The following is a 27,781-nucleotide window of genomic DNA, read 5'->3' on the forward strand; positions in this document are numbered from 1 at the left end:
ATCTGAAAGATAGTCCACGGGTCTATTTTGAAAATGTGTCGCCTCAGTCGTTAGAGGCCTTACGGTCATGCAACCTTTCCTATCTGAAGGGCCAGCGATACAAGAAGGTTATGAGCCTACTGCATTGGGACAAAAGCATATGGTATCTACCAACTAATGACTTTTGGGGAAGTCATTGGAAATACGGACGAATCCACCTCGCTATCATATGCTCATGTGGTTATTTGTCTGCTTGCTTCCTTTTAACCTGTCTTATTATTGCCATCGTACATTATTATGGCTAAGCGAGAATGTTTGTTGTTTACAATGTTAGCAAAATGGACCTATTAAAGTGACCTCTAGTTCGAGTGGGCAAATAGAGAGGCTGAAGACATCTAATAACAGATTGAAAAGACAGCGTGCTTGCCTGAATCTACCCTCGCTCTTGCCTAGTTTCACTTCGAGGCCTTCCTTCCCATAGGCATTTTACTACTATAACATCACTTTATTATCATCTTTCTATCGATCTTTTTTAGGGTCTTTTAGAATATAACCGATAACTACCTCAGCCTTTCTTTACCTTCTGTGAACTTGATCTTGCAAAATTACATTACGATCAGATTACTTTCACAATCGCCTTGTTCCTTGTTCATCAGATCTTCATTTCATTCGGCATTTCCGGGTTCCTTTTCGCGGACTGGCTCATCAATGCCTGTGTCCGTCCAGTTACTTGGGTGCGGCTGAGGGATTTCCTCTTTTTTATCATATCTGCCTACTCCATCCGGGTGTCTTTCTCCGTAAGTGAGACCTGCATCCCAAGCTCTATGGCAAAATGTACGGTGCTTACCTTTGACATACACAGTTGGTCTTTAGACTTGCTGCTTGCATCCTCGGTTGCCCTACTTCTTGTGATGAAGTCCAGACCTGTATGTCATAGATTATAAGCCGGGAAAGCACTGAAGAAGCACACAGTACTAATAAAATTTTAGGCCAACCGTCTGCAGAACATAAAACTGCAGATCCCCACTGGACTTACGGTGTCTGTGGAGTAATCTGGGGTGCACACAGCCTCATCATGCAGCAAGGACAATTTTGGACCAGCAAAAGGAAGGGGGCCAGTAAGGAGGCTATCGAGACAAGAGTATAAGCTGGGGGCGAAGTCACTGCCCCCAGTAAGATGTCGCTGTATTGGGGGGAGAGGGCTGATAACGATGATCAGTATTTTGATAATTGAAGAACCAAGCTTGTCGATTTCTTGCATTCGAATCGGCTGCATTTAGCTCTCAAGTTTTTCTATTTAATCTCCGACGAGCTCTAATCCAATGCTAGCCAGAGTCAATAATACCATTATCTAGAGAAGGCGGAGGAGGACAAGTTGAAACTGATGCAAGTATACAATCTACGTGACTGAGAAGAGGAGGTACTTAACCAATGTTTAATTTTGTATAAGATAGATGGAAGCATAACATGAGATATTCCGAAACTCTCAGGACATAAACCAATCACTTCAAGAATTTGTAGTTAGTAGTTATGCGGTTCTACATAAACAATTAACCCTTTAGAATCCACCAACACCTCTCACTCGCTGTACAGCGCCAATGGCTCCCCTAGCCCAACTGAACCTCCGCTTTTCAGGCCCCATTGAGCCCGGCGGAGTCTCGTCGGTCTGGGGGTCATGCCAGCAGCCATCCTTGGTACTTGCTGCGCCGTATTTGGCAGTATTCTGGTTACGATTTATCAACTCTGTCCACGCACGACAAATGAGCTCAGAATCAATAAGAACATTGACTTCCTGGCTGTGGAAGAATGACTGGGTGTCGAGGTTTCCATTGCCTAGAAAGATTATTAGATAAATCAAATTGTCTTAATGGGGTTTGGGACTTACCTTGAATCGCAATCTGCTCATCGACAATCATCAACTTGATATGACAGCTGCGCTTCTTGAAGCTATTATGAATCGGACGAGTCTGGTCCTTGCCGACATAATAGCATATCCGTAGACGAGACTTCTCTTCGTCGGTTTCGAGGGAGTTGTACAGCCTGTTTGAAATCATCTCGTTGGTCCCATTTTGAAATGGAAGTAGCTCGCCTGCGTCGTTATAGCCAAGGCATAGATAGCAGGATACCACGACGCCCCGGCGAACGGCGTTCAGGATGGGTTCCAGTAGAGGTTCGGCGTTCATATTTGGTGTCTGAATGAGAATTGAGCGCTGGGCGTTGTTGACTGCGGACAGCCACGCCGCGTTTTGCGGAGTGTGGACGCTGCTGTGGTTTGGGGCTTGAAGAAATTGAGAGTTAGAGCCATGTCCGGCTGTCTGAGGGAGCTTATCTTTGTGAGTTTGACTTACATCCATATGGTTCCCTGTTTACCAATGCCATTGCGAAGGGCTCGTGTCGTGGTATGACCATATAAGGGTTGAACATATCATCCTGGTCGACTTCTGGTGCATCGCCTGTTGTGTCAAGCTGGATAGTTGTATCTGTTGAGTTGTTAGATTTTATCATAGATAGTGCACAGGTTTTACATACTGAGATGACGGCTGACAGCCTGGGTGCGTGTTTCGTCGCCTTGTGGGTAGACAGAATCGTTGACTCTCCGGGCCTCTTGTTCAAAGTCATTATCATAATGTGGAGAGTCGGTAGTATGCTCAAGAAGAACTGTATCGCCACGCTCTGTAGAAATACCGTCGTACCTTCCCACGTGGCATGGTATCGGAGCGTCTTTGGCTGGAGAGTTTAGAAGTGGAAAGGGGGGATCGAGAGCCTTTCCCCACGACAGCAAAGCAGCATCATAGAAAGAATCAACAATCGGGCCCTCGATATGAGATAACATCTCAAGGTTATCGTTGTCTTGTATGTTACTGCTCTGTATGAGAGCCATGCGCCGGTCAATCACGGTGAACTTTGCATGGAACGTTCCAAATACAGGCCGGTGGTAGTTGATGACTTGGAGATCGACATTGGGGATCTCGCTCGCGGCAGGTAGCTTCACTTTTCCACCGACATATTGGTCCTCGTGGACACTCAATCTATTCTCCCATGCCTAGTGGTTTATTAGAATCATATCTAGGTCGTGTGCGATATATATATATCAAAAGTAAGAGCACTCACCTGACGGGGATCTCCGCGATCATACATCAACTTCATAATCACTTTCTGTCCTCTTTCTCCTGCCCGTTTGGAGAGTTCCCGGATGGCATTCGTCACTAATGTCGATGCATCCGAGTGGATCCAGAAATTGGTACCCAAAAAGACTTCATGTTCAGCGCGCGCAATGCAATTCGCTAAATGGCGACAGAGATCGGGTAGCGGGGCGACAATTGTCAGTGGTAGAACTCCTGTGCTCCCCAGCAGCCGGGGCGATACAACCCCTGACATTGGGTTATTTTCTAAACAGCATAAGGCGTCATGATAAACCTGGAAATATGTTAGATTGATTCTTCACTTGACGGTAGAGGAAATTTGTTCACCTTTAAAAATAGATCACTCGTTTCCACAGACCCAAAGTTCCCGCAAGTGCGAGCTTTCTGCAGCTCATTCAACGATTCCCATTCTAACTCATTTTCGACTTCTGATTGTTCCGCGCGATCGAGTATATCCGACGCGTCACGGCTCTCGTACAGATTGTAAAAGACATCTTGCGGCGATTGCGACGAGTCAAGAGCCAACTCCCATGTTACTGTCGGCTCTTGACACATATTGTACACCTTGCGTGGTACCATCTTGCACCGAACTCGATTGGGGCTTGGAGGTTGTCGAATGAATAAAATAATGCCGATGATAGAAAAGGATACGGTCGCAGCAGCTAGCTTGAGAAATTCGACGCAGTTCAAGAGTGTTCCAGTCAAGTTCCACGGGTGGAAAATACCATCCATGACTGGGCTGACGTAGGGTTAGCCCTGTTCTTTCCTTCGGGGTTTCTTCTTTGTAGAGACACGCGTCGGGGATTTCAATGCGAATGGAGTCGAACAACGGTGATGCCTAGAATATTTTCTCTTAGCTCCATGTCCTTCTTTCCAAACTTGGAAGGACCGTTCAGCCCTATGACGTCTGTGCTGTATACCCCACAAAAGTACCGAAAAGGGCGATCTAACCCCGACATTTCTACGATATTTCTATATGCTGAAATATCATTGACCAAAGCCAGTGGAATTCGTATTTATTCTTGAAGAGATTAAAAGATATACATAAAGCCATTTCCAAAAGGCGTGGGGGACAATCATACCGGAGTTACCTCCCCGATATATATGAAACATGAAAACCTCTAAGCTTTTCTAGCGCATCTCCTTAGTTCCAGATATCTCCGCTGTAAACTCTCCCTGTTGCAAACCCCCGACTTTAGGTACTTCAATCCCAAGGTCAATATCTCGCACTCCCCGAACAGATCGACGGGGTGTCTTGATCCCAGTCTGCAAATATAGATCTAGTTCATCGACATAATCATATGCAGCCTTGCTGGTAATGGCAAGCCTCTCATAAGAGTCAAGTCCGCCTAAGCGCCACTCGGGTAAGGGCCTGCGGGAATCTCCCAGGTCATACACATAACCAGGGCGGCCCTTCTCGTCAATCACCTTCCGACGGGAAAACTTGACGTCATGCCCAATCGGCGTGTAGTCCTTGATCTGCTCCGTCCTAAATCCTACTACTGGATGAACAAACTCAAATGTCTCCCCTAGTAGGTTTCCCTCTTTGTCAAAAGAATTATAGTTTCCAGGTCGGCGCCTCTCAGACCCGTTGGCGCAGTAAAATAGCGTAAAGCTGTCTTCTAGCGGGCCTGTTCCCCAGCCATAGCTGCGTCGCTTGTCCACAGACCGGACGGGAGACGTGGAGGGATGCTTGGGTTTGAAAGCTGAAGCTATTGCTGCAACCTTGTGTTGGGCCCAGCCTTCCAAAGACTCGGGGGCTGGGTTTTCGACAAGCGTTGAAATGTGGCGTTCCCTCTCTTCTCTTTCCTCGGAGATAGTCTCCTCATTGAGCGACAGGTGGGGTTTGATCCGGTCCAGCATCCAGGAGAAGGTAATATTAGACATTTCTTCCATGTCACCCTCGTCTTTGAGGGTTTCACTCGAACCCCCACCGATGTTAATGTGATAACCGGGGAACCACACCTGTGTCAATGTTCGGGGGTGGAGCTGGTGCTTGTGGTCATCTTCCAACTTTAGGAGCACGCGGGTCTCCTGATTCAACGCTGTGGCCATCTCATTTAGCTTTCGGGCTGCGTTGTTGACCTCCTCGTCACTAGCCCTGCCGCTACCCTTAATCCGGATTGCGTCTTGCAAGAGATCGTTCCATTTTTTAGCTTTCTGATCGACTATTCTCTTCTGGGTTTGTATCTGCTCTGAAGTGACGTTTCCAAGTTTATGGAGATACCACAGAGTGGGCGAGAAGGCATTGCGGTGTTCATCGAGCGCCAAGGCCTGGAATGCATGTTTGATATCTGGAACCGTTTGTCACTATTGTGCCCCTATGAAACCACCTCGAGGCAAGAAGGAAAGACAGATATTAGTATACTTACTAGGTGAAAGTCCAACATTTTCCCATCCATTCTTATCCGACCACCACAACAGCCACGATGGCAACGTCATCCCCAGTATTTCCGGAATTCCAATAGCGCCGACCGTATCATAGACGCCAACAACTTGCACGTCCCTTGATCCCTCCTGAGCCCAATCACCCTCGGGACGCTTCTCAAATACGAAAGTCTCACCCCGAGCGCCCTGATTCTCATCAGCCTTTCCATCAATCCACTCAAACCAGAGGTCACTGCAATAGAACCGCTCGCCGGGTGTATTTTTCTTATAGACCTCCCAGAGATCGGGAAACCGATTCAAATCCTTCTTACAGCAAATACCAATATCCGAGATTAAGCCCGCAATAGCCCGGGCCGTGAACGCGCCCCTCGAGAAACCAAAACACATAATCTGATCGCCGGGTCTGTAGTTCAGGACACAGAAGTTATACGCTTCGACGACATTCCCTTCTAAGCCCTGGCCAATGGCGCCTTCGATCCTTTGTCCCAAAGGACCTGAGGTCGTGCCGATTCCGGAGTCATACCAGACTATTTGCTGCCATTGATTCCCGTGTTCGTCGGTTCCGACACTGTTCAGGGCGCGGCAGAGACGTGTCACATTAGATGGGACGTTTTTCTTGCCTGAGACGGCGGATTGCCATGTTCCGTCGCAGCAGATGATGATGCGCTTGCGCATGGGGTGAGTCTTTGAATCCCTCCTTTGTTGGACTGTGCATGCTGGCTCATGAATCTCAGAGGATAGAGGCATTGTGTATGTAAAATGGAGTCTAATCTGGTATGGAGAGGATTGGGTTTAGTAGGTGGCAACGACTCCATCTATATAGTTTTCATTTTCACCCATGTCTATGTTTTGATTGGTTTTTTTTTCGCATGACTAGGTTTCATCTCGAGGTCGCTTTGATTATCTGTTTTCTCTACCTGCATGAAGCCCCCTCCCCCCCCCCCCCCCCCCGGCTACTATACGAACTCCAGTGCCACCGTCAGCAGGTTTCGAATCACTCATACGGGCGACTACAGTAAAACCTAGTTATTGCGGAGCGAAGCGAAGCAAGTATAAATCAGAAGGTACGTGGCCAAGTTTTCTTTCCCAGGGGGGCTGAATTATGACAAAAGCTGGGAGTTGATCTAGCCGAGGGGTCGCTGTGAAGCCAATAAGCCAGTAAGAGGGGCTTTGCGCAGCATTAGAAGTTAGAATCAGTCGCTTTGCTCTGCAACGACTATCTCGACAGCCGTAGGCCGGCGAGATCACTCGTACAATCCCGTCACGTTATTCGTTGTATACAGTACTAGGTTGAAATAATTTCTTGTCAGAGACCTGGGGGTAGGAGAGTATTATGAAATGCACGGACCTGCGCTTTGGAGGAGGTGTTGATTGAATATAATTCAGCAGTCTCCACTCCCAACTTTGATTCCACATGGTATAGTTTACATATACAACATATTACAACTAGAAAAAGCTTGTCAATCATTCATCAGTGATGCGGTCTCCCTAAATTGGAAATCCAGGAGATCTTCCAAGGTTAGAAAATTCAGAGATCTCCAGCGATGTAGCCATCGTAGGCCAAGAGTGCGAGCGCCTGGGCAGATTAGCGCCCGAAATCTTCGGTTGTACATAGATCACTATCACTATCACTTATGTGACTGATGAGGTCTACACTGCATTCCTAGTGCCCCACTAATGTACTAGACACGTTCGAAATGCATCAAGCTTTCCCAAAACTCCATTCCATATAAGCACCTGCTCGGTATCGGCATCTAAAAAAAGCCGATCTACCTTATCGTGGCAAGATCGCCGCTAATTATATTACCATAAGATTGGCCTCCGTACCTAGCTCGGGGACATCTATAGAGTCTCGTAAGACCACTTCAGGCCATTCCCATAGCCTAGTGCAAATCGATTCACATAGAGGGGAAGAAGCATAGAGCATTGATAAGAGAACAGTGAAGCAAATCCAACTGTGACGTGATAGAACCGGCAGAAATCTTTCTCAACATTAGCTGTGGTCTAAGGGAATTGAGGTTACATTACGAAATCGGGAATCTAGCCCTCAACTCGTCGGGTATATATAATCGGGGTTACCACCCGTAGCCCGTGGACGACTTCGGGTACTAACTTGCCAGCTTGCAGGGATCGTGACTTGGAAATTCTAAATCCGATTAAGTCCGAAGTGGGATACATCCTAAAGTCCGTTAAGACCATTTCTTTATTCATGGTATCGTATAATTGCGGAGCGAAGCGAAGCAATTAATGGACCATCCATTGCCTTCCCACCAACATCGACATTACAACATTTTTCACCCCTTCAAATACAAATCTTCCTACAATGGCCGCCGTCACTAAGCCCTTGATTCTGATCACCGGTGCAAACCAGGGCCTGGGATTCGCGACAGCACAACAGCTTGCTAGCACTGGCCAATATAATCTTCTTATTGCCGCCCGCTCCCAGGAAAAAGCTGAAGGCGCAGTCAAGCAACTAGAGTCTAGCACTAATAGCTCTTTGACGCCTATTATTATCGATCTTGACCAAGACAAATCTATCACTGCGGCAGCCAAGTTCGTCGAAGAGCGTTTCGGATCGCTGGATGTCCTCATCAACAACGCTGGTATCAATAGATCGTCCGACCCAAATGCTACTCTACGCGAGAGCTACCGAGCTGTATTTGAAACAAATGTTTTCGGTGTGGCAGTGATGACAGCAACTTTCCTACCACTCCTACGCGCATCGAAGTACCATGACCGACGTATTGTCAATGTGACAAGCGGCCTTGGTCAAATTGGCATCGCGTACTCGCCAACTTCAGAGTATAGTGCTAAGATATGGGAACTACCCGTCTACCGCAGTAGCAAGTCTGCGATCAATATGATTAGTGCTGTTGATGCTGTTAGTCTCGAGAAAGAGAACATTCTCGTTATTCTAGCTGCCCCAGGCTTCTGTCGTACCAACTTTGGAGGTGGTCAGGGCGTCAAATCAGCAGAGGAGGGGGCTCGGCCTATTGTACGGGCTGCTACAGAGGGTTCGCCAAAAGAACTATTTGGAAAGCTTGTGGACGACGAGAATACGCTGGTCGAGTTCGGCTGGTAGATTGCATTGTTATGGGGTGTCACACCCCGGCCTGAAGTTTCAGTACCGCCTTCCCAATTTGGTCGAGCACCTGCCTGCTTCTGCCTACCATTCTCCTTACCGCTTCCAATTTTGTACACCGCTTTTGTATTTAACTGCATATGATAGTAGCAAGACAGCAGGTACTTATAGTTTGTATGTAAACTCCTAGCAAAATTAAGTCACTCCCGTCATATCTTATATCAGCTGTTTCATCCATCCATCAAGGGGTTGAATCATACAGGAATCAGGTGAAATACACGATTTTTTCTAATCAAAATGCATGTCTTTTACTATGTAAACCAGAAGTAGAATACATGGCAAAGTGCGGCAGAAATATGGCAGAATTGGAATTTGGCCGGGGTGTGAGCATCCGGTGCGAGCAATAATTCCAATTTGAATTACTTCATATTGATAGATCAGGTATAGATCAGGTGGTCTCTGGAATAGCTTCATCTCTTCAGGCATTATCGGGCATGGATATTACTAATTGCGGAGCGAAGCGAAGCAAGTAACTAACTATAAATCAGAAGGTCTGACGTACGTTTCACGTGGCCAAGTCCTCTACCAGGGGGGCTGAATTATGACAGAAGCAGGGGGGTTGATCTAGCCGAGGTCGCTGTGAAGCCAATCAGCCAGTCAGATGCAATTTGTTCGACGACGTGGTTGTGGCTAAATTCGCTCGCTTTGACTGGGAGATCCAATATCTAGAGAGTGAAACCACGGCTTACCAATGGATTGAGGGCTATGATATCGGCCCACGATTCCTTGGCCATTTGACGGAAGATGGCCGCGTGATCGGATTCTTGATGGAACGCATCAAGGGTGCCAGGCATGCTAGCCCCCAGGACCTTGAGTCCCATCAGAAGGCATTGCCTCGATTACATCGCCTAGGGATCCACCATGGAGATACAACCCGATTCAACTTTCTTATACTCGGCACGGAAGTGTGGCGACCAAGATGCACTTCTGAAAGAGCTCGAACATTTACCGAATTCCCTAGAGGATTTATCACGTCGAGGTGGGGGAGGGCTCCTTTGAATAGTCCTTCGAATGCATGCCTCTAGTTTTTTCGCGTCGTCTTTGATGCCAGTCTAGTTTCAGACAGGATCGGGCTGAAATTCACATACTTGTACGACAAGTCGCGCTTTTGCATCGAATATCCCTCTAGGGGAGGGGCAGTGTATCAGCGAAATCGGCTGTTATGGTGGAGAGGGATGTAAAGAAGGTAAGCTTTACCTGACCAATCCAAGTCCTATCTTTTTGATCGGCTAGCAGGGTGGCACAGCAGACCTTGCTGGTAATAAATCTCTCGGCCAACGATTTACTATTCAAGCTGGATTTTGAATGATCTTCCCAAAGTCGATTATTTCAAGTAAATCTCATAGTTCTTCGACCAAACTCGATTTTCTCGCTCTACCTAAGCATTCTTCAATCACAGCATTTCATACTTAGAGATATGTCATCTCCAGGTAAATGTTTGTCTACTTCTATACTCCGTAGCATATACCGAATATAATATCTATGCAGTTCGGAGACTGGTTCCCGGCAGAAGCCCTCTCATCCACCGCGGTTATCGGGCCAAACACGGAGAACTTCTCGGGGAATTCGGAGATGACCCTTATAGAATGAGGAATAACCGAGAAATATGTATATTGAATTCTTCAGAGGCAGTCGGTGTTTCTTTGGCCCCCGGCGCTCGGAGTTGTGGCCGAGATCCAAATCCAAGGCTTCCCCGGATCTTCAGCTTTATTAGCAACGTGCTGCCCCTCTTCTCTGTTCGATCAGATACCGGAAAAACATCCTTTTTACTAGTCAACATTTTATAATATCAGAGAGCTCAGCTATGTATGGAGTTGCCCCATGCAAACATTCAAATGTTCTTTTTACTCACATACAACAAGGGCTTATACAGCATCTTTTGCTTTCTTCGAAGCCCTCTGGGAGGTATGTATATATGCAGTAGCAGCTTTATTCAGCAACATTCCATTCTGACCTCTACAACCTCAGGGCGGCGTCAGTCATGTCTTTGTTAATTTGGGATCGGACCACCCCTCCATCCTTGAGGCGATGGTGAAAGGCCAGAAAGAAAAGAAAGGCCAATTCCCTACTATAATCACCTGTCCCAATGAGGTACGTTAGCAATTGCATCATGGGACCCACCAAGCCTAACGGCAGCACTTCGGTTAGAGTCGGTATGAATGTGTGCCCCGCTGACGATATGCTGTTTAGATGGTGGCACTGTCCATGGCCGACGGCTACGCACGATTGACTGGAGAGCCGCAAGCAGTAATCGTCCATGTCGATGTCGGTACGCAGGGACTCGGAGCAGCAGTTCACAACGCCTCATGCGGGCGCGCCCCGGTTTTGATATTTGCCGGTCTATCGCCTTACACGATCGAGGGCGAGATGCGAGGTTCGCGCACGGAATATATTCACTGGATCCAAGACGTGCCGGATCAGAAGCAAATTGTCGCCCAGTACTGTCGGTACACGGGTGAGATCAAGTCGGGCAAGAATGTTAAGCAGATTGTCAATCGGGCTTTGCAATTCGCAACTAGTGACCCACAGGGGCCTGTGTATCTCGCCGGGGCGCGAGAGGTTATGGAGGAGGATATCGAGCCGTACCAGCTAAACCAGGCTGTCTGGGGTCCTGTGTCACCGGCTGCCCTACCAACCTCCGGCGTTGAGTTAATCGCATCTGAGCTTGCAGCTGCCAAGAGCCCTCTTATTATTACTGGATATTCCGGGAGGAAAGTCCAAGCTGTGACTGAGCTGGTCGCATTGGCAGATAGCTTCAAGGGAATCCGTGTGCTGGACACTGGTGGTAGCGACATGTGCTTCCCTGCTAACCACCCTGCATGGTTGGGATTGAGATATCCAGGTCATGAGGCAGTGGGAACATCCGATCTAATCCTGGTGGTAGACTGCGATGTCCCTTGGGTGCCTACCCAGTTCAAGCCGTCTGCGTCGGCCAAGATTATCCACATTGATGTCGACCCTCTGAAGCAACAGATTCCAGTTTTCTACATTCACTCGATGGCTGCGTTCCGCGCTGACGCTTCCACTGCACTCAAGCAAATCAACGATTGCGTTGCTTCTCAGGAATCTCTGCAGCAATTCATTAGCTCCAAGGAGAATATCACTATGGGCCAGCGCCGAGACGAGGAGTATTCGAGGCGTCGACAAGAGATCTCCGATCTGGCTGTAATCCCGGAGGGCGGCGACGGGGCCTCCTTGAATATCCACTATCTCATGGCGCAGGTCCGCCAGGGCGTTCCAATTGATACCATCTGGGCTATCGAGTCCGTGACCATGACCCACTTTGTCGCTGATCAGGTCTCAGCTACTCAACCTAAGTCGTGGATTAACTGTGGAGGTGGCGGTCTCGGCTGGTCCGGCGGTGGTGCGCTTGGTATCAAGCTTGCTAGTGACATACAGCATGGAGGACGTGGAAAGGGAAAGTTTGTCTGTCAGGTTGTTGGTGATGGAACATTCCTCTTCTCGGTGCCTGGATCTGTGTACTGGATCGCCCGCCGCTATGGAATCCCCGTTTTGACAATTGTGCTGAACAATAAGGGCTGGAATGCCCCCCGGCGAAGCATGCTGCTCGTTCATCCTGAAGGGGACGGCTCTCGTGCTACGAACGAAGACCTCAATATCTCCTTTGTGCCAACGCCGGATTATGCCGGTATAGCCAAGGCCGCTGCAGGTGGTGACTTGTGGGCTGGGCGTGCCTCGACTGTTGCTGAGCTCGCCCGAAAGCTCCCAGAAGCTATCCAGAGTGTTCTAAACGGAAAGGCAGCGGTGCTGGAAGCGCAGCTTGACGGGACCGCAGGGAAATATGTAGAGAGCTCGTGAGAACATGGAATTTGGAGGGCATGAAGTACTTTTAGAGTACTAGTGGTCCATAGACTACTCCATAAGAGTCACAATTCATGGAGTAAAAAAAAGTGAGATTTCAAGAGATGTATATTTTGTATGCAAAACACATGCAAAAGATACCTCGTGAAAAAAGCACCGCTACCCCACCCCACGCCCTTTGACATGCTAGTGCATCCAATTGATAGAAATACACTGTCTGTCCAAGCTATTGACCCCAACAGTCAAATAGGAAGCTTATCAAAAGTGGACTGTAGTCCGTTGCACCGTAAATGAGTCATCTGATTCGGAGAACGCTGGAGAGATGAAGTTCCACTCCGCTTTCGCCGAGTCGCCCTTCGCAGCACCTTCGATTGCTCCTGTTTCTTTTTTTTTTCTTAAATAGTCCACTGTCCTTTCACACAATCGGGCCAATACTACTATCTCCTACGAATTCGATATACAATATACCCCGATATACCAAACACCCCTCCGTATAACCCCGCGCATACCCCTCCGAATTCCGCATTTCGCATTCACACCGCCACCAACTCAATCACTCAATCACCATGAGTCCACCGGCACCTCTTGATGTCGACCTAGTGGGCGTCACCGATACCTCAGCTGTCCCTGTCCCAGATCCCTTAACCATCAATGGCGTGTCAGCATGGCGACAGAAGATGGCCAAGGTCCCCACCGGCGTGGCCGCGCCATCCAACAGTGACATGTTCAAGAGTCCGGTATGATAATTCTAGATTGTGCATAGGAGTCACGGAGATATGGCCAAGGAAGGCAATCAATTGCAGGATACGGAATGCTGATATGTGTCTGAGGCATTAGATCTGCTATACCAAGCCTAAGGCTAAGCGGTTTGAGCGTATGTCTACCTTTGCCCTTTGCGTGTGGTTTTCGCAATTATTCCACTTATGCTAATCATTCGATCGCAGACCGTTTTTCGCTCGAAGCCAAGTCTCGCAAGGTTCGCACTCAATCGCGCAATGCGAAGTCCACTCTTGCTAATCCTTCCACACCTTAGGCGTCTACTTTGAAGACTGCTGCTCGTTACCTGAATAACCCAGGTAATACTTCCGGATACTTTTCTTTCGGTTCATGGGCTAATTGTGTGTTCAAGGCCTTATTTCTCTCGGTGGTGGACTGCCTTCGCCCGAATACTTCCCTATCGAGCACTTGGATATTAAGGTCCCGACTGTCCCTGGATTCTCTCCGGAGGCTACTCGGGAGTCAGGCACGGTTCTTCGTGCTGGAAAGCAGGACATTAAAGATGGAACTAGCCTTTACGGTGAGTCCCCGTTCTCCATGTGCATTAGAAATGGTCATGACTGATCCAATTGCTTAGACTTGGAGATTGCCCTTAACTATGGACAAGCTACCGGAGCTGCGCCATTGCTTCGTTTTGTCACGGAGCACACCGAAGTGGGTTATAAACACTATATCTGTCGTCTTGTCAGCAGATACTAACTAAATTAGATCATCCACAGCCCTCCCTACTCCGACTGGCAATGCACCCTGACTGCTGGCAGCACCTACGCCTGGGACACTGCTCTCCGCTTGTTCTGTGAGCGCGGAGACTATATCATCATGGAGGAATATACTTTCGCCAGTGCCGCCGAGACTGCCTTCCCCCTTGGCATAAAGGCCGTGGGCATCCCAATGGACGGGCAAGGTCTCATCCCGGAGGAAATGGACAAAATCCTCAGCAACTGGGACGTCGCCGCCCGAGGTGCACGCAAGCCTCACGTGCTGTACACCATCCCAACAGGCCAGAACCCGACTGGTGCCACTCAGTCCGCAGAACGCCGCCGCGGCGTGTACAAGGTCGCTCAGAAGCACGATCTCATCATCGTCGAGGACGAACCCTACTACTTCCTGCAGATGCAGCCCTATACCAGCGGGGATGCCACCCCAGTGCCTCCCCCTCCACCCACGAGGAATTCATCAAGTCACTTGTCCCCTCGTTCCTGAGCATGGACACTGATGGCCGTGTCGTTCGCCTCGAGTCTTTCTCGAAGGTTATCTCGCCCGGTTCCCGAGTTGGCTGGATCGTGGCCTCTGAGCAGATCATCGAGCGCTTCCTCCGTAACTTCGAGGTTTCCTCGCAGAACCCTAGCGGTATTTCCCAGATTGCGCTCTTCAAACTTCTTGATGAGCACTGGGGCCACTCCGGCTTTTTGGATTGGCTGATCAACCTGCGCATGTCGTACACTGCTCGTCGTGACTCGCTCGTTCACGCCTGTGAGAAGCACCTGCCCCGCGAAATCGCTCACTGGGAAGCCCCCGCGGCTGGCATGTTCGTAAGTTTCCCTGTCTATTCCATTCACTTGTCATCCTGCGATAAATACTAATATCTACCAGCACTGGATGGAAATCGACTGGCGCAAGCACCCCGGCGTTGCCGCTGGCAAGACTCACGCCGAAATTGAAGAAGAGATCTTCCTTTCCGCTGTGAACGACGGCGTTCTTCTTTCCCGCGGCAGCTGGTTCAAACCCGACCACGACACTGCCGAGGAGAAGATGTTCTTCCGCGCGACCTTCGCAGCTGCTTCGTCGGACAGGATTGACGAGGCTATCTCTCGCTTCGGCCAGGCTCTGCGCACTCAATTTGGCCTGTAAATTGGTTCCTGACCTACGATTTTGACGAATCTCTTTTATCATAAAGAGGATGCATTAACTTGTTGGTTTTGTGATTTTAGATGGTAGATATCGCAGTTTTATAAAGGGCGGGTTTCATTGTGTTCTAGAGAAGCATATTGCATTCTCTCTTTTTGGTTAACTTTTGATCTAAATAGTCAACAATTCTATTGTTTTATTCTTCTATCGATTCAATATCGAGTCGAAAGAACAGTATTCGTATAATATAATAATGCACAAAAAGAACAATGGTTGGTATCAGGCAATAATAAAACAAAAAAGTAACAATAAAGGATGAGAAATATATCCAAGGAATCAGGAGCATTCAAGGGGACCCCCCCCCCCCCCCCCCAAGGGAAAAAGATCATGACCCCAGAATCTTGCCATAAGCATCCTCCACCTCCTTAGCAATCTCCAACAGCGTGACAATAATGATCTGGTGCGTCACATTAGGCAGCTTATCACGCTGCAGCCCAATCCACTCCAACGGCGGCGTAGCCTCACCCATATCCCGCAGCTGCGGGGTCTCAATAATCGGCGGCTCAAGCGCAGTATATGTATACCTGGACTGGGGCACATTGACAACCGCAGTGATCTTCTCCTGCTGCTCAGGGCTAGCACCACTCCCTTCACCACTACTAGTGATGCGCACCGCAGACGGCGGCAAGGGCTTGCCAAGCCGCGACGCGAGCGCCCGCGAGTGCGTCTCCCACATATCGCGGATGAAGCTGATGCGCGAGTAGTTCCAGCCGACATCGACTTTGCCCTCGAACGTGCTGCGGAATATGTAGTCGATTTGGTGGCTTCCTGGAGCCTGCCAGGTTTCCATGCTCGCGACTAGTCGTGGCACTTTGAGGATTGTTCCGCCGCGAGATACTGCGGCTCGCTCGGAAATCTCGTCCACCGAGAGCTCGTCGAGTTGGGCGGATGTGGGCCGCGTAATGCCGGACAGCGCTACACGAAGCTGGCCCAATGTTAGGCCCAGGGCACTGTGGATTTTGTTGGCTTCGAGCGAGACGGAGAAGCGGGCCTCGGCGTCGTGGGCTTCTACCTTGAAGATTTGGTTGTCGAAGAATGAGCTGGGGAATGCTCCCAGGTTGACGTGGCGGATCTTCACGACCACTCCGGTGTGTAGAGAGATGGGTGCTTTTTCGGGCTTGTCGTGGTCTTTCTTCGCTTGATTCTTGGCGCTGACATCGAGGCGCTCGGTGAGGACAGAAGACTTCCGACGGAGGTACCGCTCTACCTCGCGTAGTGATGCTTTGTAGGCTGCTTGAACGTCTTGGATCAGGCGCTGCCACGCCTGGAATAGCGCCAATGTTTGTGATGCTGTCAGAGATGTGCAGAATAGCTGGAGTTTGTCGCCTTCCAGAATACTGAAGAGGCGCTGGCTCTGCGCGCCGGATGTATTTCGAACATTGTACATCAAGAAATTGAACATGGCGATCTGTGCAACCAAGAAAGGTTGGTAGTCGAATGACACCTTGGCTTGGAGGTGTTGGAAGGCAATTGTGGCTTGAATCAACGGTGTGTGTCCTGTCTCACAGGACTCGGGCCATTCAATGGAGGTATGAATCCTCAGTGTTCTAAGTTCGACAATACCACTCATGCGACCCTTACTCTCGATGGCAACTGAGCCAAAATTTATACACATGTTCTGTTCGCTGTCAGATGTCTTGCTGGTAGACACCCACAGATCAATAATGGCAAACTGTGCCTTGCCTAAGGTCGAGCCCAAATCGAGTTGAATTTCCACCTTCTCAATCGCGATGGTAGTGGTCCAGGGGAATGCGGACGCCGACGCAACCTGTTGGTATCGCTGCACGATATAGCTTTGCGTTTCGGACGGTCCTGGCTGTACGGTCTCACTCGAGGTGGTTTCATTGTCGGATGGAAGCCAAATTTCCTTAAAGAGCAAAGAGTCTTGAACCTGTTTGGCATTGACTGCGACCTTCATTGGACTGACGCGCAAAATAGCCGACATTCCGTTCATTCGACCAAGGTGCTTGCTATTCATCAAGGACAGCACCATGGACTTGACCTCGAAGCTTGCGGTTGATTCATTGGAGTACACGTGCTTTACAGATGCTTCCAAGCTGTTGAAAGCCAAAGAGAGAGCAAGGAACCGGCCATGGTCTTCCGAGAGGACCGTGTTGACAGTCACGTAGACACTCTCAAACCTTGCAGTAGCTGCGACTCTTGCAATAGGCTGACAGCTTAAGCTAAATTCCTGTTTGTAAAATAGCAGTCCCACGTTTACCTTGCACCGACCAAGGAGGCTGGTTGGATCGGCGGCATCAAATGGCTTTTCCTGCATTGGTTTCTGCGTCTGTAACTTCGCTGCTGCAGAAGGCTTTCGAGGCTGGCCCTGCTGGTTGCCCATGATCTCCTTGACTGTGGCGGTCATCTGCTTGACGAGAGGAACAAGGGTTGGATACAATGTATTTGTTGAGGGGTCGACTTTCAACTCCGCATTGAGTGCAGGATCATCGGTGCCGTTGTCCTCGAATTGGACTTTGAGCGCCACTCCCGGTGCTCGCAGAGTTGCTGTGGTCGCTACATCGCCTTGGACATATTGGCCATATTTTGCGTCGGAGAGTCGGCTACCCTTCCATGTGGCGGCTAGCAATGTCTGGTGATCATGGCCAAGTTTTCCTTGAAGCGTGACAATAGCGCCTGCAAAGTCAACATCGACGAGGAGAGACCGCAATCGTCTGTTACCGAAAAGGCTGCGATCTTTGTTGGTATTGTTCTCGGGAGAGTCTGCTTTGGTTGCCCAAACAGCCTTGCCTTCACGAAGTGCCTCGCTTGCTGTGGACATTGAGTCTTGTATCATACTAGCCGGAATGATAAACTCCGATGTGGCGCGTATGTCGAGGGATTTGCCAGCTGCTTGGAAAGCAAGACACACTTCCTTCCCTTTGGAGGAATACGCCACGTTGAAGACCAGCTCTGGCATAAGGGCTGAATTGAGCGAGCGCTTTTCTCTGTCCGCTCCGAATGGTACCATCTGAAGTTGCATGTTTTCAATTCGAAGTTTGGCTGCGTTCTTCTTCTTGTTGGACAGTTCGACTTGTTGGATTGAAAAGACCAGGTTCTCGGGCTGTCGACCAGATTTACTGTGCACCGTGGTCATGTTCCAAGCAATCTGAATGGCCCGGAATTTTAAAGAGTAAAGAGCATTTAGGAATGTTTCCGGGCTGGAATCATCGTTGACGTGGATTTCAGGGGCAGCGGTGGCTCCGTCTTTTGTGTCAATGTGGCCACCATGTCTTAATCTCCTAAGACGCTTGACTTCATGGGAAAGGTCCAGGGTTTTGATGCGCTCTTGTGTATAGACGGCAATATCGACCACAAGGGCTGCTGTCTCAGCGGAAAGTTCGACATCGAACCTGTCGCTAGTGAAATGGTATGCTCTAGTGATCTCCCCATTTTGGCGGATCGCAGATGTTCCCTGAAGCTTCACTCCAGCAGAGAAACCTCCATATGATTGACTGCTAGCCTTTTGTTGTTTTCGAAGCTCAAATATGATCTGGGGGGCATCGATATTGAACTCGGGATGCTCCATGGCGTATCCCCGATCGAGTCCATTTTGAAGTCGCATACGCATCATCCCAAGGCTGAAGATCATCTCCGCAGAGTAGTCTTTGCCCTTTAGGCCTGGTGCAATGGCATGAATCTCGAATCCAGCCATTGTGAGACGGGATTTGTAGAGGATCTCCTGGCTGCCAGATGCTGGCTTGGGCTTTGGGGATACCTTCTGTAGCGACAGTACGTCTTTCAGGTGTAACTGGAGAACATCTAAATTCTGCTTGATATCACAAACCAAATGGGAAACATCAGGTCCTGTCAAAACAGCGAGGAGACTGCGCACAGCACTGGCTTCTAGGCGAATGAGTTCAATCGTGATATCAATCTCCACTTCCTTGCGATCCGGTAAGAGATTAGCAAGGATTCGCCCGTTTACGGGAGGTATTTCCAGCATGGACAGAACATTGAACCTGTGGCTTTCACCCGATACGAACATGTGCGAGTTCTTCTTCACATCAAAGTCAATCTCGATTTTGGATGCCTCCGTGGGCATCACTGTCATGCGAGCGACCTCGCCGGACAGAAGATAGCTCAAAGATGGCAAAAGGGTAAAAGTCAACCGATAGTCTTCTAAGAACATTGCCACATGGAAGGTGTCACGAGTGGGTTTATTTGATGCGAGGCTCTGACCGGTTTCCGGATTTGGTACCTTGACACTATCCATAAGCTGTCGGATGTATCTGACTTCGTCCGCGATGAGTCTATCTGCTGTGTGTGCTAAGCTGACAGGGTCTTCTTTCATGTCATAACGAAGCTTCCTGCAGGACCCAGCGATCTTCCAATCGTGTCTGCACTCGTTGTCATCTTCCTCTGATGCAAGCGAAAGGTACACGTATGGGTCGGCGATTCTTGATAACATCAGAGTAGTAGATTGGCTTTGAAGCTCAGACGAGCATCCTTCAGCGCTAAACAATACAGCGAGATCTTCTGGTTCTTTGGCACCAAGCGCCTTGTGAACGATCGACCCTCGGAGAGCCTTCGCTATTAGAGCAAGCTTAACATTGACACAATCGAGAGTGATGGAACCAAAATCAGTGCCAAACATTATCTGCAGCTCGATCGGTGTCTTCTCTTGGACCTTGTCAATTGGGACATGACCCGGCGAGGATGCAAGTGTGATATTCGACATGACCTTGATCACTCCTTCAGCGAGGTCTAGAATTTCCCAGCGCAGCCTCAGGGCTGTTGATCCGCAATAAGACTGCAGGGTGATGAGTTGCTTGCTCCCTCCTTCACCCTCAGGCGCGTGTGGAGCAAATGATGCAACAGTGGACAAATTCCCTATGGCCAAATCGCTTTCTTTCGGACCAGGATCCATGGAAAATTGGAATGTTTGGATTGTGGAGGATATGAACATCGAAGGCTCGGAAGTCTGCCGTTCGGCGGCGTGCGGCCAAACACGGCGCATGACATAGCTTTTGGCAACATGTGCCAGGTCCCAAGCCCGCCAGCGGTCGAAGCCGGATAATACTGCCTTTTTGGCATTCGCCGGCAGAGGAAAATTCTCACACAAGCATTTCTGCTCCAACTCACGCTTCTGATGAGCAGACAGACTTTCATAAATCTTGCGAATGCGAGATATAATCTTCCACGAGTCATGCTGCCGCAAGTGAGTCGAAGCAACCCTGAGGACGTACGATATGCGAGCAAGGAATATTGGATCCGGTACATCAGTAGCCGATTGGGTGAGGGAGTACAGGAGGTATTGTAGGCGCTTTTCGCTGGACGTTAAAATCTGTTGAAAGGATGACGCGACGGAATCAAACATAGTCGTTGCTCGACGAACGAGAAATGCAAGACGCTCCACAGACTTTGCTGATGTCATTGTATTGAATGTTCGCATCTGAAGGTTAGAGCGAATATTGGGCGAGGTCACGAGCCAGAAATTCATATCTTCCATGTGTGAGTTAAACACAGCTTTCTCATGGAAAGAATCTGCGCGTCTACCCTCGATAGAAATTGAAACATAATCCGCTGCCGCATGGACCGTTACACCTTGTTTGAGACCTTCAAGTAAATCACCTTTCTGACGTTGAACCTTTCTTCGGAACTCAGTATGCAGACGACGGATATCTAAGCTGTATTCATCTCGGAACTCGACCTGATTGTTGTTGGGAGCCGCAGACAGGTCAATCAGTCGTAATTGAATAGATGGAACATAAAGAGAGACAGCTGTTGAAATTCTCGGTTTGCTCATTGCATTGTCATAGCCAACGATGGACGATATCACATCCTTTTGAAGCGAGTCAATGATTCGCGTAGGATGCTTTGGTTCCAACCCATCCAGTAAAGTAGCTAGACTTAGAAGGAATTCGGGTGTACAAAACCCTCGGATCCCGAGGGGGAGGTTGCACGCAAGGTTTATGTATTTCGTTTGATCGTCATCAAATGTGAGAAACATGGACTTTTGATTCATGCTTGAGTCTTCACTCATTGTGTCATCCTCATCCGCAAATGGCAATGGAAGTTCGGATGTATCCAGATGAAGCTTGTAGTACGAAAACTGTGGCATTATCCACGGATTTGCGTCTCTTGTCGTAGAAGGCGAGGATGCGCCTACCCGAGACCCGTAATTTGGTCCATCTCTCGACCGCTTGGCTTTCGAGACGGACGCGCTCGATCCTCGGGTAGGCAGAAAAGGCCGCGATTTGGAAATAGATTTCGAGGCTGCTCTGGGGCTGTTGACAGTGTGTATCCGGACACTCTTCATACTTGATGCTTCTGACTGGACAAAAAAGCTCTTGGCACTTCTAGTGGTACGAGGACCTGAAGCTCTTTGATATGATGGTGCATCAACAGAGCCAATCCTGTCATGAATAGGCTCAGGCATTGAAGGTATGGCCATAGTTGGAGGGAATACGTCGTCGTCAGAAGGAATGGTTGAAGCTGGCCCAGTCTCTTCCCAGTCAAAAAGCAACCATTGTGCCCTGTGAGTACGTTGATCATGGGTTCTGATATGTTCTTGCTGAAGTCGTCGACTTTCTGCAATATCGGATTTGCGTAAAGCCAACTTCAGCCCAATTGTGAGCTGGAAAAGTCCTATGGGAGATAACATTTTTTCTCCCGCTGATGGATTGCATTGAGAGACAGATTGGCGATCAACGGCAGCGATTGAGATATCCGGAACGAGAAGACTCATGCGTTTCGAAAATTTGGTGTTTGCCCAATCATTGAAGTTCACATTCAAAGGCTGTGTGCTCAAAATCACAGCTGTCTGGTCTAGTAGCACGGAAATATGAATTGAGTCAACCTTGGCCCTCAAGAAAGTCACGTCAAATAGAAGCTCCGGGAAAAGCATTGGCAACGCATTTTCCTCGTTGTCAAACGAGAAATCAAAGCTCTTCAAAGATGAAGCCAAACAGGCCAAGAACTCGGTGGAGCATTCTCCGACAATTCGACCGACATCAAAATCCCAATTACAAACATATGTTGGTTCAAGCGGGGGCAAACCAAACAGACGATGGCCGTAAACCGAAACCCCATCGATGAACAGCTGAGTGCTAGAGATAGTGGAAGGGCCATCCAGTTCAGTGGTCCCCAAATCAATTTTCACCGGGGTGATGGAAAATTGCAAATCCATATAGTAGTTAGTAAAACGCAAATTCGCTTCGAGGGAGGCTGCGCTAAGTCCCATGCACTTTGAGTGATCATAGATATTCACAGGAAGCAAGGCACGGGGGCTGTCAACCGTGACGCGTACGAGCACATCCATGTCATTTGACTTTCGGTTTGGGTTGGTGCCTGTCGGATTTGACGGTGGCTCGTCGGCATAGACTAGCTCTTGATATTCTTCAAGTGTTCTAAAGTGCATTTCCTCGCCAAAATAGTTTTCTCTGATTGTCATGAAACTCTCGATCAAGAATCCAAAAAGGTAAAGACGAGGTGAAGTTCCATCGACGTTGAGCATCAGCGTGTCAGTCAGTTCCGGAGATGTTGACTGGAAATAGTTATAGGAGCCGTCAATGAACAAATTCTCGAGAGTGGCCATGGATTTTTGCGGTAAAAATTCATGCAAGGTATCCCACAAAGGAGTCGTGTAGTCCACGCCGCCGTCTTCAAGGTTTACCCTGAAGTCGATGGCATTTTGTTCAGGTTGGTATTTGTCCAATGGTATCATGGCATTAGCCGCCAGGCGCTTGCCTTTGATAACAAGAAATCGGTTGTCCTCTAAATCAGAAGGATTGCTGATAATGTTTCGGTCGTTGACGTTGATGTAAAGTTGGAAGTCGGAGAAATTGAGATCGAGATTGTAAATAAAAGGTACAAATGAGTAGTAGTCCGAAGGCGGTCCCGAAGCCCAATCGCTTACAAGATCTGTGAGAAGGAATATGTGATCACGTAGGAGAAACAGCTGTAGGTCATGGTTTTCGGCAGTAAATTTCCAGGGGCGAAGACCATTCCAGGAAAGTGGGTTGGATAGATCACAAGTAATCTGTTGCCGAGGACATTGCCAAAGCAAGCCATGGTTTATGCTGGATGATAATCTTGACTCTCGCAAGTCGATAGAAAGTTCATTGCAAAACCCTGTGCTGGATCCCACCATATCCATGGTATAGTTGATGGTAGAGTCGGCGCCAACACAAAGGGAAAGCCACCCAAACGGGCGAATTTCAGGGCCGAGGTAGCCTTTTTCACCTTCTTTAGCTCGAGTAGTCTTCTGTTCGTTTGGCCTCTTTGTTCTCGATGCACCCCCAACGGCATCAGCACGACCCTTCCATTGCCAATCCTTGGAAGGCTCTCGTGTCGGAATACGCAATGTCAATTCCCTATTGATTTCCATGCGCAATCTAAATGCCGTGCTTTGTCGCAGAGCACCTGGTGCTAGTTTCTCTGTGGGCTCAGCATTGCGATAGAAGTTTGGAAAAAAGACATTCTGCAGGCCAACCCGCTCCCTATCAGCCCAGGGTCCGTAATTTATCGTACCGCCGTGAATCTTGAGGTCAATCCCCCACTCGGGAGAAGGAGCATAATTGATATTGCTATCCATTGGTTGAGACTTAGCAGCTGACGTTGGTTGAATAATGACTCGTCCAGGGACGTCCCAAAAGTAGGCTATATTCAGCATGGGGCTATCCACGATGGTAGAGAACCTGGCATATTCGACTGAGTTCCACTTCTCATGGTCATCCCCACTATCTTCGTCCAGATACCGAGAGAGACCGGTCCAGCGGACCTCAGGAAACTCTGCCTGGCTCCTCGGCATACTGTTGGCGTGTCTGCGATCGTCATGGAACGATTCGACAGATGTCTGGAAATATGGGACCAAGTCTCGAATACTGTGCCATACTCTGCGCCTCTGGAATTGGTAGTTGAAGATATTTTGCGGTCTTTTCTTCGATGCGTGGTCTTTCTCTTGCTGCGCACCTAGATCTTTGGCGGTCGCCGATTGGTTCTGCTTGAAGTCCGGGTTTGGCCGCATTTGAACCACTGCATTTTTTACTTGAAATGAGATTATCTGACGATACAAATCAAGAGGGCCTGAATTGGAAGCGTCGATGGTACCCATTCCAGTGTCGAACGTGGTTGTCAACACAGATCGAGTATGCTCATTCCCGATGACAATGGCTCCTTTCTGGCAATCCAGCTTCATAGGCAGGAGTTGTAACATGTTGGACACAGGATCCGACAGTTCTGATCCACGAATAGTAGTCTTTTGCGACGCAACTCCGCTCCTCTCACCCGTGCTGCGCTGTGACAAGGGTTCGATGGTTGGCCGATGTCCAGGCGTATCTTTAAAATCAAAGGCGTTGCTTTCGTTGCCGTTTTCTGCCGCCCCGCGAGATCCTGGCGGATTTGAATTGTCACCGTCTAAATCAACATTTTTAGGAGAGTATCCAAACCCAGTAAGGATACTGTCATAGGCGGGTGTCCGGTTGTAGATGAACCATTCAAGGCCATATGTGTTGATAGTAATCCGGCACGGCAAGTCGGTCGTCTTTCCCATGCCACCTTGCTCCCCCAGATTGTCGTCCGTTGCATCGCGCGGGCACGCTTCTTCCCTTGAGATATGATGAGCAAGACCTGTCTTGCGTCGAATCCCGGCCAAATCATTTCGCTCGACTGTACGCGTCCAATAGCGCCATGTTATGAATCCTCCATGAATAAAGATGGTCTCGTTCACCCCATGGTACCGAATGCCCTTGAAGAAGATTCTCCCACCAAGTAGGGAGACTTGAAGTGCGTTTATATCAACATATGCGCGGTAGTAATGCCATGTGTATGATCGAATCGCGTAGGATATGAGGTTCGCGAAGAGTCGGTTGAAGTAGAGCAAAAAGAACAGAGCGCTATACCGGTGATCAGCGTAATCCAGTCAAGTTGGAATAGGGCAAACTTACAGAATGCAAGAGACAATCAGTTCCAAGAGAAAGAACCTAAATCGATCAGTATAACAGCCATGATCTAAGCAGTCCAAGCAGCGATTCCATACCAATTGAAGCTTGGATCCGGCGTCAGGAAGGTCGATGTCAAACTTGTACTACCCATCTCTCTCCGCCTGTCAACATGGACAGCGCCGGCGCGATAGAACGCGAATGACGAGCCAAAATTGACCTCTCAATCATCGACACCAAAGTGGCTGGTCAAATATCGTGGAAGTCGCAAGATGAGGACGTTGATAAGGAAGACCGAGAGCGGTGTCACGCGAGGATCGTCATCGGATAACACGCCTCCTCATTCCGAACTAACGCTTCTCTAGCTTGTTTTCCCCCCATTTCGGTCTTGACTAACATGTTTTGCCCCTCTATCGACTCTGCGGAATGAGCTGGATTACCTCCGTAGGCAGAAAGGGGTCCTTAAACCGTGTTTCCCCCTAAATCTCAGCAATCATGACGACCGCAGCTAGCGGAGGAACAGGCTCCAGCCTAGCACGAGCAATTATCATTGTCACAGGTGTCTCGGCTTTGGTTTCCTCTCTCTTGTCCTTTGTGTCAGTCTATCCAATCTTTTTTCGACCTAACTCATGGTCGCGCTCGTTGTAAACTCCCCGGCTAACGTGTTGTCTCAAACCACAGGTCCATATGGTTTCAAACGTACGAGCTTATACCGTCCAAATTCGAGAACCGTGGCTCACCATATATATAGCAAAAACTACCGGAAACCCTTACTCCAACGCTACGTTGTGCGCATATTGTTGATGTTAGTGTTGACTCGAGTATCAGCTCAGGGGGCTAGGGCAAAAAGCAGTGCTGATTGAACTTAGGGTCCCGATTTACGCAGTATCATCATGGACGAGCATCATATCGCTAAGGGCGGCACAGTTTCTAGATCCTGTTCGTGACATCTACGAGGTATGTGGGGCTCTGGCCGACTGTCCGATAAGCCCTTATTAACGAATGGCATTGGCAGGCGTTCACCATCTATACCTTCTTTCAGCTCCTCATCAACTTCCTCGGCGGCGAGCGGGCTGTGATCATCATGGCTCATGGCCGCCCTCCTATCTCCCATGCCTGGCCTCTCAATCACTTCCTCCCAAAGATTGACATCTCGGATCCCCAAACCTTCCTTGCTGTCAAACGTGGTATCCTGCAGTACGCTTGGTTGAAGCCCATTCTGGCTCTCGGCTCCATCATAATGAAGGCAACCGATACATATCAAGAGGGCTATATTGGGCTGAGCTCTGGATACCTCTGGACAGGTATCATATATAATATCAGCGTCACAATCAGTCTTTATTCCCTTGCCATGTTCTGGGTGTGTCTGCATGATGACCTCGCGCCATTCCGCCCAGTCCCCAAATTTCTCTGCGTCAAACTCATTATTTTCGCCTCATATTGGCAAGGCTTCTTCTTGTCGATCCTGCAGTGGCTGGGAGCGCTTGGTAGTGTTGCTGGGTACACCCCCGACAACCTTGCGGCGGCCATTCAGGACAGTCTTATCTGCTTTGAGATGCCATTGTTCGCTATGGCTCATTGGTATGCATTTTCGTGGCATGACTATGCGGACCCGACCATCTCAGCTGCGCGCATGCCCGTAAAATACGCGCTGCGCGACGCATTCGGCGTGCGAGATTTGGTTGAAGACACCAAGTTCACCATTCGCGGTAAGAATTACGGATATCGGCTGTTTGACTCGGGTGATAATATCATCCCGCATGAGGAGTCAGGGTCGCGGGTCAAGCGAGTAATGGCCGGCATGAGATATGAGCGTGGAGGTAAGGCAAAATATTGGATCCCAGAACCGGGTGAAGCCAACAGCCGCACGCCTCTATTGGGCGGCGAATCTAGTCAGCGCGGCCCCAGAAATAAACGGGCCAGTCAAACCTCCAGAGAGAGAATCCGATCATACAGTGAAATTGATGAAACCGCACTGGACGACGAGGATGAGCGAATATTCCTCAATGCTCGCGCACTAGAATATGGAGACTGGAATGTGAGTTACGCTGATACAGGGTGGTCGTGATTGCAATGCTGACCGCGCATAGTACCCGGTGATTACCGCGAACGTGGTGCCAAGTGACCAACGGCTGCCACCCTCGCGGAGAAATCAAGATTCAAACCGAGGGGCAGATTTCAAAAAGGCCCATAGGCACAGGAAAAGTCGCGCGTCAAATGGTGAGAGTAGGCAAAGTCACAAGCCAAAGTCCAAAATAGCTGGCCCAAGCTCGGCGACTCCCGGTCCCTTGAAGCGAAACGTCAGTTCCACCAGTTCTAGCGGTACGCAGCGCAGCCAGCTGGTTGACCTTGTGGTGGAGAATACAGAGGCTGAAGAAGAAGTTCGAGCCCAAACACAGAGAGAGTATGGCTCTGCCTGGGCAGAGCCTGAAACTCGACGATTCTCGTAAGTTGCCAAATCGCGCATAGCGACCCTAGAGGCTTCAGAGCAGAGTTATTAATCCCGGCTCCAATTTCCAGAAGACCCTGTGAAGATCTAATCGAAGAAGAGGCTGAAGCCAACTCGATACAGCCGGAGACCAATCATGACGAAGATCGGCCCAAATGGGCCTACGACGACCTAGAGCAGGACAATGTTTGGGGCAAATAGTGCGCGTTCTATGGTGTATGGTGTACTCTGTCTTTTTATTCATCTCGGATTATGATCATCTACCTTATTTACTCATTTGCTCATTCTC

General features: G+C 49.0%; 7 protein-coding genes across 7 annotated transcripts; 4 read left to right on the top strand and 3 right to left on the bottom strand.

Annotated features, from left to right (window-relative positions):
- Window positions 1–1,537: 1,537 nt before the first annotated feature.
- On the bottom strand, window positions 1,538–3,854 carry N7518_004587 (IQ calmodulin-binding motif protein; the record flags this gene model as incomplete). Its single annotated transcript, XM_057185514.1, has 6 exons — window positions 1,538–1,812; window positions 1,865–2,257; window positions 2,328–2,459; window positions 2,509–3,022; window positions 3,091–3,396; window positions 3,450–3,854. The coding sequence occupies 6 exons, from the start codon at window positions 3,852–3,854 to the stop codon at window positions 1,538–1,540; spliced, it is 2,025 nt and encodes a 674-aa protein (XP_057042284.1).
- A 399-nt stretch (window positions 3,855–4,253) lies between these two features.
- On the bottom strand, window positions 4,254–6,257 carry N7518_004588 (T6SS phospholipase effector Tle1-like catalytic domain-containing protein; the record flags this gene model as incomplete). Its single annotated transcript, XM_057185515.1, has 2 exons — window positions 4,254–5,416; window positions 5,495–6,257. 2 exons carry the CDS (start codon window positions 6,255–6,257, stop codon window positions 4,254–4,256), a joined length of 1,926 nt encoding a protein of 641 aa, XP_057042285.1.
- A 1,576-nt stretch (window positions 6,258–7,833) lies between these two features.
- On the top strand, window positions 7,834–9,677 carry N7518_004589 (uncharacterized protein; the record flags this gene model as incomplete). The annotated part of the gene is made up of 2 exons (XM_057185516.1): window positions 7,834–8,524; window positions 9,322–9,677. The coding sequence occupies 2 exons, from the start codon at window positions 7,834–7,836 to the stop codon at window positions 9,675–9,677; spliced, it is 1,047 nt and encodes a 348-aa protein (XP_057042286.1).
- A 796-nt stretch (window positions 9,678–10,473) lies between these two features.
- Window positions 10,474–12,471, top strand: N7518_004590 (uncharacterized protein; the record flags this gene model as incomplete). The annotated part of the gene is made up of 3 exons (XM_057185517.1): window positions 10,474–10,557; window positions 10,621–10,743; window positions 10,843–12,471. 3 exons carry the CDS (start codon window positions 10,474–10,476, stop codon window positions 12,469–12,471), a joined length of 1,836 nt encoding a protein of 611 aa, XP_057042287.1.
- A 569-nt stretch (window positions 12,472–13,040) lies between these two features.
- On the top strand, window positions 13,041–15,102 carry N7518_004591 (aminotransferase-like domain-containing protein; the record flags this gene model as incomplete). Its single annotated transcript, XM_057185518.1, has 9 exons — window positions 13,041–13,211; window positions 13,312–13,348; window positions 13,419–13,450; window positions 13,508–13,550; window positions 13,604–13,771; window positions 13,829–13,905; window positions 13,960–14,397; window positions 14,433–14,783; window positions 14,845–15,102. 9 exons carry the CDS (start codon window positions 13,041–13,043, stop codon window positions 15,100–15,102), a joined length of 1,575 nt encoding a protein of 524 aa, XP_057042288.1.
- Window positions 15,103–15,484: 382 nt separating this feature from the next.
- On the bottom strand, window positions 15,485–25,197 carry N7518_004592 (uncharacterized protein; the record flags this gene model as incomplete). Its single annotated transcript, XM_057185519.1, has 3 exons — window positions 15,485–24,998; window positions 25,050–25,085; window positions 25,142–25,197. The coding sequence occupies 3 exons, from the start codon at window positions 25,195–25,197 to the stop codon at window positions 15,485–15,487; spliced, it is 9,606 nt and encodes a 3,201-aa protein (XP_057042289.1).
- Window positions 25,198–25,538: 341 nt separating this feature from the next.
- N7518_004593 (OSTA/TMEM184 family protein) lies at window positions 25,539–27,693 on the top strand (the record flags this gene model as incomplete). The annotated part of the gene is made up of 5 exons (XM_057185520.1): window positions 25,539–25,639; window positions 25,913–26,000; window positions 26,059–27,081; window positions 27,134–27,489; window positions 27,564–27,693. 5 exons carry the CDS (start codon window positions 25,539–25,541, stop codon window positions 27,691–27,693), a joined length of 1,698 nt encoding a protein of 565 aa, XP_057042290.1.
- Window positions 27,694–27,781: the final 88 nt, after the last annotated feature.

Source organism: Penicillium psychrosexuale (assembly GCF_028828465.1).
Source record: "Penicillium psychrosexuale strain IBT 29551 chromosome Unknown utg000003l, whole genome shotgun sequence".
In the NCBI taxonomy this organism is placed as follows: Eukaryota; Fungi; Ascomycota; class Eurotiomycetes; order Eurotiales; family Aspergillaceae; genus Penicillium; species Penicillium psychrosexuale.